The sequence below is a fragment of the Moschus berezovskii genome, chromosome X (genome assembly GCF_049115385.1).
Source record: "Moschus berezovskii isolate FMDL1 chromosome X, NW_MosBer_1.0, whole genome shotgun sequence".
Taxonomy (NCBI): domain Eukaryota; kingdom Metazoa; phylum Chordata; class Mammalia; order Artiodactyla; family Moschidae; genus Moschus; species Moschus berezovskii.
This window is the reverse complement of record NC_142488.1, coordinates 45,131,808-45,143,107: the sequence shown is the minus strand read 5'-3', so window position 1 is coordinate 45,143,107 and position 11,300 is coordinate 45,131,808. Positions and strand designations below refer to the sequence as shown.

General features: G+C 37.7%; 1 protein-coding gene across 1 annotated transcript; it reads left to right on the top strand.

Annotated features, from left to right (window-relative positions):
• Positions 1–6,945: 6,945 nt before the first annotated feature.
• Positions 6,946–11,093, top strand: SPIN4 (spindlin family member 4). The gene has a single exon (XM_055438595.2). It carries the CDS (start codon positions 7,460–7,462, stop codon positions 8,207–8,209), a length of 750 nt encoding a protein of 249 aa, XP_055294570.1. The 5' UTR covers positions 6,946–7,459; the 3' UTR covers positions 8,210–11,093.
• The last annotated feature ends 207 nt before the right edge of the window (positions 11,094–11,300 follow it).

Genomic DNA, 11,300 nt, shown 5'->3' with positions numbered 1-11,300 from the left:
ACTAGGTTTCACTGGTACAATGAGTTTGGGGAACTTGACTTCTGACTAGGCCTGCCTTACTCTACATTATTTAGTCTCATTGCTGCTGAGTTGACATGGGGGGATGGTTAAGAAAAGTCATAGTATAGATGTCACTAGCACTGCTTCATACCACCAGATGACTCTGGAGTAACAGCTTATCATAAACCCTCACTGACACTACTATGGGCAAGAAAATCAGCATAGCACTGCTTGGTTTTGGTGAGTGGAGGATGGAAGATAAGCTATGTGCTCGATATCATATCACTTAATACTACTCTGACAGGGAAGTACTGCCTGTTTGGGGAAAAACTGCCTACTTCTGCCAGGTAGGGTATGGAAGATCAACTCTCTACTTGGACCTGCCAACACTACACTATCAGAATAATTGGAACATCATCTTCTCCCACCCAGTAGTGGGTAGAATGCCAAGTCCCTCCCTGCATTTGAGGCTGGTGATCTTGTTTCCCATCACATATCCTATTCTTTACCCTGGCACACTCTGTGCTCCTACCACAAGCTATTTACCAATATTTTGCATACCTTATGCCCAGGCATATCTCTGTGTCTTTAGCCCTTTCCTGCTTAGGCTGAATAGATCTCACTATTTTATCTCCTACTGAATGTCTTCCCTTTGTTGTCTTACCATTTCAAGTTGTCTTTTCCAATCTCCACAGCAGTAAGAAATCACTACCTCCTTTTAGTCCCCAGGGCTTAACTTGTATTTTTCATAGCATGTATTACAATCTGCTTTGTACAATGGAATTAATATTTATGCTTATATCTATAACCCTTCCAGTTATTATTATCACTGTATCTCCCAAATTTATTCTCAATGTTTTAAATTGTATTTATTTATTCTACTAGCTTCCCTGTAGCTCAGTTGGTAAAGAATCCACCTGAAATTCAGGAGACCCCAGTTTGATTCCTGGGTTGGGAAGATCCACTGGAGAAGGGATAGGCTACCTACGCCAGTATTCTTGACCTTCCCTTGTGGCTCAGTTGGTAAAGAATCCACCTGCAATGCAGGAGACCTGGGTTCAATCCCTGGGTTGGGAAGATCCCCTGAAAGGAAATGCTACCCACTCCAGTACTCTGGCTTGGAGAATTCCATGGACTGTATAGTCCATGGGGTCACAAAAAGTCTGATATGACTGAGTGACTTTCACTTTCACTTATTCTATTCTTGGCTGTGCTGGGTCTTCATTGCTGTGCAGGGGCTTTCTCTAGTCGTGGCTAGTGGGGGCTACTCTCTCTTGCAGTGTGTGGGCTTCTCTTTGTGGTGGCTTTTCTTGTAGTAGTGCACAGGTTGTAGATATTCAGCTTTCAGTAGCTGCAGCACTAGGGCTCAGTTGCTCCACATTCATGGGCTTAGCTCATGGATTTAGTTGCTCTGCAGCATGTGGGATCTCCCCACATCAGGGATCAAGCCCATGCCCCTACATTGCCAGGTGGATTCTTAACTAATGGACCACCAGGGAAGTTCCTTAACATTTTATTTTATTTATCCAAAGTTTTGGCTTCTAGAACCTTGTAGTATTTGAAAGATTGCTTTGAAACTAACTATAAGGAACAAAACCCCACAACAGTGTCTCTTTGATTCACACTTCTCCCTTCACCAAGAAAGCTTAAATGTGAAATAGAACAAAGGCTCAGATGTGGAGCATGAGCCAAGTGGTTTATAGACAGAACTGATAAGAAAAAAAGGGCTTGTTTTAGGGAATGGCTAGTTAAGAGGCTATGGGAGAAGAAAATGGCAACCCACTCCAATACTCTTGCCTGGAAAATTCCATGAACGGAGGAGCCTGGTGGGCTGCAGTCCATGGGGTTGTTAAGAGCTGGACACGACTGAGCGACTTCACTTTCACTTTCCACTTTCATGCATTGGAGAAGGAAATGGCAACCCACTCCAGTGTTCTTGCCTGGAGAATCCCAGGGAAGAGGGAGCCTGGTGGGCTTCCGTCTATGGGGTCGCACAGAGTCGGACACGACTGAAGCGACTTAGCAGCAGCAGCAGCAGTTAAGAGGCTATACAAGTACTTGACATGACAGTTCAGATACCAAGAAATTTACTTGCATTTTTCTTATTTAATCCTCATAGCTACACCTTGAGGTAGATGTTATAGTTATCCCCATACAGGCATACCTCGGTCTAATGAGTTTCTCTTTATCATGCTCCAAATTTATTGTATGTTTTACAAATTGAAGTTTTGTTGCAACCCCATGTCAAGCACCTATTGGCACCACTTTTCCAACAGCATTTGCTAACTTTATATCTCTGTGTTATGTTTTTGTAATTATTGCAATATCTTTATCTTTTTCATTATTATCATATCTGTTATGGTGTTCTGGCATCAGTGATATTTAATGTTGCTATTGTAATTGTTTTGGGGCACCACAAACAGCATCCCAATAAGATGACAAACTTAATGGATAAATGTTGTGTGTGTTTGGATGGCTTCACCAACTGGCTGCTCCCTCCTGTCTCTTCCCTGTGATATGACAATATTGAATAAGCCAGTTAATAACCCTACAATGGCGTCTAAATTTTCAAGTGAAAAGAAGAGACATCTCTCTCGCTTTAAATCAAAAGCTGTAAATGATTGAGCTTAGTTAGGAAGGCATGTCAAGAGACAAGATGGACCAAAATCTAGGCATTATTGGGTCAAAGAGCTAGATTGTGAATGGAAAGAAAAAAGTTCTTCAAGGAATTAAAAGTACTGCTAAAGTGAACACACAAATGATAAGAAATCAAAGCAGCCTTATTTCTTACACAGAGCAAGTTTAAATGTTTGGGATAAAAGATAAAACCAACCACACTATTAGCCTAATCTAGAGCAAGGCCTTAATTCTTCATTTTTATGAAGACTGAGAGAGGTGAGGAAGCTGCAGAAGAAAAGTTTGAAGCTAGCAGAGGTTGGTTCATGAGGTTTAAGGAAAGAAGCCGTCTCCAAAACATCAAACTGCAAGGTGAAGCAGCAAGTGCTGATGTGGAAGCTGTAGCAAGTTTTGCCAGAAAATCTAGCTAAGATAATCATTGACGGTAACTACACACCAAACAACAGATTTTCAATGTAAACATAGAAGTCTTTTATTGAAAGAAAATGCCCTCTAGGACTTTCATAGCTAAAAAAGAGAAGTTAATGCCTGGCTTCAAAGATTTGAAGGACAGGCTAACTCTCTTGTTAGGGGCTAATGCAGCTGGTGAATTTAAGTGGAAGCCAATGTTCCTATACTATTCAGCAGACTCTAGAGCCCTTAAGATTTGTGTTTAATCTACTCTGCCTGTGCTCTATAAATGGCACAACAGAACCTGGATGATAGCACATCTGTCTACAACACGATTTATTGAACATTTAAAGCCCACTTTGGAGACCTAACCTCAGAAAACAAAGATCTCTTTCAAAATATTATAATGTTCATCGCCAGTCCAGGTTCGATGCATGAGACAGGGTGCTCAGAGCTGGTGCACTGGGATGACCCAGGAGGATAGGATGGGATGGGGAGGAAGGTGGGAGAGGGGTTCAGGATGGGGAACACATGTAAACCCATGGCTGATTCATGTCAATGTATGGCAAAAACCACTACAATATTGTAAAGTAATTAGCCTCCAATTAAAATAAATAATTTTTTAAAAAAAGATAAAACTATGGGAAAAATATTACCATTTATTGACAGTCACCCAGAACTTTGACAGAGATGTACAATAGATTAATGTTTTTTCGTGCCCGCAAACACAGCATTCATTCTGTGATCCATTGGACCAAAGAGTAATGTTGACACTCAAGTCTTATTATCTAAGAAATACTTTTCATAAGTCTATAGTCTGCCATAGATAGTGATTCCTCTGATATCTGGGCAAGGCAAATTGAAAACCTTCTAGAAAGGATTCGCCATTCTAGGTTTAAAATAAGTACACTAGTAATTCATGGGAAAACATCAAAACATCAACATTAACAGGAGTTTGTAAGAAGTTTATTTCAATCCTCTTGGATGATTTTGAGGAGTTCAAGATGTCAGTGGAGGAAGTAACTGCAGATGTTATAGAAATAGCAAGAGAACTAGAAGTGGAGCCTGAAGATGTGACTGAATTGGTACATATTCATAATAAAACTTAAATGAATTCTTATGAATGAACAAAGAAAGTTGTTTCTGGAGGTGGTGTCTATTCCTGGCTAAGATGCTGTGAAGATTATCGAAATGACAACAAAGTGTTTAGAATATTGCATAAACTTAGTTGATAAAGGTTTAAGAGGGTTAACTCCAATTTTGAAACAAGTTCTACTGAGGGTAAAATGCTATCAAATAGCACTGCATGCCACTGGGAAATCATCTGTGAAAGTAGTCAATGGATATAGCAGTCTACATTGTTATCATATCTTAAGAAATTGCATAGCCCCCCCAATCCTTCAACCTTCAGCAGCCACCACCCTGATGAGTCAGCAGCCATCAACATGGAGGCAAAATCCTCCACCAGTAAAAAAGATCATGAACTTTAAAGGATTAGATGATGGTTAATATTTTCAATTAACGTATATATCTTGGATTTTTAAGCATCATACTATTTATTTCACACTTAATATTCAATACTATAGTTAAACATAATGTTGACATGCATTGAGAAACAAAAAATGTTGTGACTTCGTTTATTGAAATATTAATTTTACTGGAGTGGTCTGCAACTGAACCCACAATATCCCCAAGGTATGCCTATGTTGCATTTTATCGTGTTGTCCTTATCATTTTCAAACTTACAGACACATATTTATAACATCAGTAATATGGGTGTTTTGAAGAGATAAAGCTATCCTCAGAGATTTTAAGTCACCAGAACTGCAATCTTCAGAAGCTTGTATAAGACTACTTGTTTCATTTTGGAGGACTTTTTTGGACTGGAGCAAGGCAGTTGAAATCACTTATTATTTATTTAACAAATAATTTTGAATACCTACTCTGAATAAGGCACTTGAGATAAAAGATGAAAGTTTTTTCTTGAGTGGATTTGTAGTATAATGGGCAGACATACAAAGTAAAGGTTGTATCTTAATGTAGTGAGGCTCACTGAATCTATAATGCTAGGGAATGATTTAAACATCAGAATCATAGTTTTAGAGAAGAAAAGATATTAGGAATTATTTGTCTCCTTGGGTTACTCTGTAAGATTGTGAGCAAGAATTCTATTAAGGTATATAACCAAAAAGACTGATTAACTATTTGTCCTGAATTTCTGTGCCTGGTAGATGATCTTCTCCCACCTGTCACCCACTCTTCTAAGCAAAAATAACTTGGCACATATTGGTTTTGGGAATTATTTAGCGGGGGCATTATTTGTGGAACATAATGACATGACATTTACATATACTGACCTGACTTTCATTGTGTAAGTTGTACATGTGTGTGTTCACAACTATGCAATTCTAGAGAGCTTGGAAATACCTTTTAGTATATCTAGTTTTCTTGCTTTCTCGAAATTGCTTCCTTGGAATTACTTTCTTGTAATATAGTTTTGGAAAGCTATCACAACTCCAAAGCCTTTAGCTTGAGAAACATGGGGAAGTAAAAAATCCACACATATTCTGCCCAATCAGCTATTATTTCCCTGTCTTGGAAGATAATAAAATGTGGAGGCAGCCCGAATTGCTGCTTTGCCTCTCTTTCCTGTTTTCCTACATTTCTAGAAGAATTATGGCCTTTTTAACCGATAATAATATGAGGCCTTCTCTTCTCACCAGTAAAGAGTGGAGGAATGAGAATGAGCAGTCTAGACTTCCCTGGTTTATATTGCCATCTTGTAAATTGTATATAGGAATAAGAGACATGCAGACATTCTCATTTAATCCTGATAACAGGTCTTTGACTTGAAATAGGTGAAATTATAAATACCTCTTTTTCTAGTTTTCATATTTTCCATATGAACATGTAGTAATTTTGTAATCAGAAAAACTGCAAATATGTACTACAAAAAACTTTTTTTTTCTTTCTCTACAAAATTGGGAGTCACAATTTTGCTTCAACATCCTGCTTTTTCACACATTGTTCTTATATGTAGATCTCCATGTCACTAAATATTCTTTGAAAAAAATGGTTTATACTAGCTCAATAAATCCATATATGAGGATAAACTAGTTTTATTCATTTTCAGAATATTTAGGATAAATAACGGAAGAGCTTTACAGAGGAACATGATGGAACAATTAAAAAAAAATGTTTCCAGAGTATTTAATAACTGTGGGAAAACTTCATGATATGAATTTAAAAAGAAGCTGGAAAGATATGAAAGTTGCTCCCAATTTTGTGAAATACAAGCATAGATTTATTGAGATATCAGAAGTGTTAACATTTTGGTGTATATCTATATGGTAAGATCAAGGTTAGTTTCAGTTTTTATTTCACTGAATTTCAAAATCTCCACAGTGTCAGTACATTTATTTTGCATTCAGAAAACTATACATATTAGAAAAGCATTATCACGAGTTACCAAGTAGAAAATATAAAGGAGATTTTGGATCAAGATGGTGGACTGTACAACAGCATTTACTTATCCAAAAAGAAAAAAAAATTGTATGGACAAACTCTGTGTGTATGTTGAATATTATATTTTTTAAAAGCTTTGTGAGGAATTCCTGGAAGATAGAAAGCAGATGGAGAGGCTGTGGAGGAGGGTAGTGGGTGACAGACGGCCAGAGAGTAGGAGGAGGGGAGCCAGACAGTCTGGCTTGGGTTTGAGGGAAGCAGTCGGGGGGCGCGTGAGGAAATGAAGGAGTGAGAGCCTGAGACTGTGTGGACGAAAGCAGTGTGCGCACTAACCCGCCCTGCTGCTGCTGCTGCTGCTAGCTGAGCGGAAGGCGGAATGGCGGGGGCGGGGCCGAGGCTGAGGCTCTGGCGGGCTCTGAGGGGTCGGGTTCCCGAAGCGGCAAAAACCCTGGCGCCAGAGTTAGGCCGAGCAGAGGAACATTGCTAAACCGAGGCCGCGCGGACTTCTCAAAGAACCGCCGCCGCCGGCGACTTTGGCGCTGCAGCCATCCCTCTTATCTCTTTCCCGTCCTCTCCTCCGTCGCCGTTCCGCATCCGCCGCACCATCGATAACAGCTAAGTGGTCAATTCTGGGGACTTTAGGGTTGGGAGTCGGGGCGGGCTCAAGGCGCGGACAACACACGCAAGCCCGCCATCTCCAGCGGCAACCGCCACTGCTTGCAGATACCTCTCCGGAGCGGGAGAGAATACTGTCAAGAGGCCCCCACTATTCTAGTGCCCAGAGTTAGAACGTTTCTGCCAAGCCTTAGTGAGAGTCTTGCCTTTGGGGAAAGGAGGAGAACGGACAGGACAGGATCTGTCTTTTTTGGGAGATCACGAAAAAAAGATCTCATACTGGATAGCGTTGACTTTTTGTTATTTTAATCTAGCAAGTGGCAACGTTGCCGAGCCTCCTTAAACCCTAGCCATGTCGCCCCCAACAGTGCCTCCAATGGGCGTAGATGGCGTGTCCGCATACCTGATGAAGAAAAGGCACACCCACAGGAAGCAGCGGCGCAAGCCCACTTTCCTCACCCGTAGGAACATCGTTGGCTGCCGCATTCAACACGGCTGGAAAGAAGGCAACGAGCCTGTGGAGCAGTGGAAGGGCACCGTGCTTGAGCAGGTTTCTGTGAAGCCCACTCTCTACATCATCAAATATGATGGCAAGGATAGTGTGTATGGGCTAGAACTGCACCGAGATAAGAGAGTTTTAGCGCTAGAGATCCTTCCTGAAAGAGTGCCAACTCCTCGCATTGATTCGCGCCTGGCAGATTCCCTGATTGGCAAGGCAGTAGGTCATGTGTTTGAGGGTGAGCACGGTACGAAAGATGAATGGAAGGGCATGGTCCTGGCGCGAGCTCCTGTGATGGACACTTGGTTTTACATCACCTATGAGAAAGATCCAGTCCTTTATATGTACACACTGCTGGATGACTACAAAGATGGTGACCTGCGCATCATTCCAGATTCCAACTACTATTTCCCTACAGCAGAACGGGAGCCTGGAGAAGTTGTCGACAGCCTTGTGGGCAAGCAGGTGGAGCACGCCAAAGATGATGGGTCCAAGAGAACCGGCATTTTCATCCACCAAGTTGTGGCCAAGCCATCTGTCTACTTCATTAAGTTTGATGATGATATTCACATTTATGTCTATGGTTTGGTGAAAACACCCTAAAGATTCGTTTTACTATTGCAGAAGTTGTGGAACTATTAAATGTAAAATATGTTGTGTGAAATTTTGAGAACAGTTTTGGTGTCAGAGATTAAAGAAGTTATTAATTACTGTGCGCCAAATTTACATTGACTAGTTCCACAATTTTGCCCCACGTATACTTTGGTACTTTTTATATTACCTGGTTCTGTAATAAGATTTTTAAATAGGATGCTAATAGAAAATTGAAAAATGTTCATAAAATTCCATCAATGGAAAACTAGATGAAGAAAAAGAAATGGTGTATACACACTATATCTTCCCCTCCTCCATTTGCCTTACCATTTTTTTTTCTCCCCAGGTAACAAAAGTTAAGAACATAATGTATATCCTTCCATGTTTTCCCCATTTTCCTAAAGGAAATTTGTTGTCCTTTCTACAGAAACAGCAAGCCACATTATTTCTCTGTAATTGCTTTTCTCACTTGACATATCCTTCTGGTCAGTAACTACAGATATCTCTCTCTCTCTCCCAGGCCTCTGTATCTTTTCCATCTCCACCTGGAATTTATTTCTGTATATGGTATAAGATAGAGGTCCAACTATACATTGTACTTATATCGAATGCTTGATTGTACCATCACATTTGTTGAATGAATCACTCATTTCCCCTTTCCTTCTATTTCTCCTTGTCTTCCTTCTAACAGCTGCATACACAGTATATACTTATGTACCAAAATGATACCATTTATATACCATTACATTTTTGATGGTCTTTTAATTTTTCTTTTTTTCCACCATAGCACTGCTACAGTACATACTGATGCTTTTATTTCTATAGAGTATCGTCCCAGAAATGGGATTGCTAGGTAAGTGTATATTTAATTTTAAGAGATACTACAAAATTGCCATTCAAAATGAAAGTGATCATTTTCCAGCATCTCCTACAGCAGCACACTTTAGTATTTGCAAACCTGAATGGTGAAAAATTACATAGTATTGTCTCTTTAATTGACAAACTCAATGAGTTTTTTGTTTTTTACTGTTTGGACTTTTTGTGATTGCTAACTCTGTTTTGCTCATTTTCTATTGAATAGTTGATCTTTTCCTTTTAAATCTGTAGTGATTCTAAATATATTTCTTATGTGGTGCTTATAATCAGTTGTAGCCCACATGTGTTATGATTTTCTCCATTCTATCATTAATATTGACTTTACTGATATCTTCTCTTTTTTACCGTACAGTTTTTTTTTTTTTAATTTAAATAGATTCCTATCTCCTTTTAAGCTTTTGGGTTTCTTGTCTTTTTCAGCTGAAAGCTCCCATCCCTAGTCATACAAATATTTACCTACATTATTTCCTAATAACTATTTGATACATCAGGAATTTATTTTTGTGTATGGCATAAGATAGATGTCCAACTATACATTTTGTTTACATTGTATACCTGGTTATGCTATCACATTTATTAAATAAATCACCCACTTTCCAGTTTATGAGCCAGTGTCACATTATTTTAATTGTATTAGCTTGACCATAAACTTTGGACTTTGGTAAAGCAAGTCCCCTGTCACTAATTTTCTTTTTTTTTTTCTTATGTAATTTGTCCTAGACACTCATTCTTTCACTTGAAACTTGTCAGCATTCTTTCCACTTTTAAAAAAAGTGTACTACCTTAGAATTGTATTGCATTTCTGCATTTCTATTAGAGGACAATTTTAATAGTAATATTAATTGTAAATACTGGAGAATTTTGGTACATCATTAAAATCTTTTGGTTGTATTTTTGTAATGTTCTTCATATAGGTTCGTCACATCTGATTAAATTTATCTCTAAATATTTTTACAGTTTTTGTCACATTTTGAAATGTATCTTTTCCTCCTCATTTATATTTTTTGGTAATATATACAAACTAGAGTTATTTTCCTTCTATTTTCATCTTATGAAATCCTCTGAATTATACTGTTTTTTTTAAATAGAATATTTGGGAATTTTGGGTATACAGTCATCTCACCTGAAAATAAAGATCATTTTATTTCTTACAATGTTTATATTAATTATTATTACATTATCTGGATTATCAAAAAAATGTTGAATAATGATTATGACAGACATGCCCGTCTGGTTCTTAATTTTCATGGATTTGTCTTCAGTATTCTCTATTAATATGACATTTGCTGTTGGTTATTGGTAAATAGTCATTAACCATTAACATGTTTAGGGAATTTCATCTCGTCCTGTTTCACTTAGCATTATTACTAAAAGTGGCTCCTGAAGTTTATCAAATATTTTTCAGTGTCTATTGATAAAATAGTATGATTTTTTTCCTTTAATTTGTTGGCATAATGAATTAGAGTGGTATGTATTTGATATTGAACCAAATTTGTGTATCTGGAATAAATCCCACTTGGTTATGGTGTAATAATCATCTGATATATTGCTGGATATTATTAACTAATATTTTATTTAGTATTATTGTATTTACATTTCAAAGTGAAATTGTATTTTACAAGTTTTGTTATTAAAATTGTGCTAGCTATTAAAAAATGAAATTATGAGTTTTCAATCATTTTACTGTATCCTGGAGTAGTTTAAATAACATTAGAATTATTTGTTCTTTAAAAACTAGCTATATTTGTTCTTTAAAAACTAGCTATACAAACAGTCTAATCCTGGTGACGATTTCAGTGGTAGATCTTTAATCCACTTTTTTGTCTCTTCAATGATAATTGGTTTATTCAAGCTTTCTGTTATAAAGGAATGTATATTCTTCTGTGAAATACAAAATTTAAAGTTTTCTCTATTACAGGCTTATTGCTTGTATTATTCAGATGCTTTATGTCTTTGTGTGTTGTATATGCATATATCTTAGATATGTTCAATTTTGAAAACATTGTAATAAAACCATCTCCGACTGTTTTAAATTCTCTTTGCATTTTATTTATTTTGAAAAATGAAAACATAGTATGGAAAGCATGAAAGAAATAAGAAACATGTATTTACCTTCACTTAGAATTAGCAAATGTCAACATTTGGCATGTTTGCAAAGTATAAAGTTTCCTTCCCCTGCAGAGAGAGACACTATCATAAATTTAGCGTGAACCTTGCTTTTGTT

Excerpts from the sequence above, each read along its gene's own strand:
- SPIN4 (XM_055438595.2), top strand. The coding sequence starts at position 7,460 with ATGTCGCCCCCAACAGTGCCTCCAATGGGCGTAGATGGCGTGTCCGCA.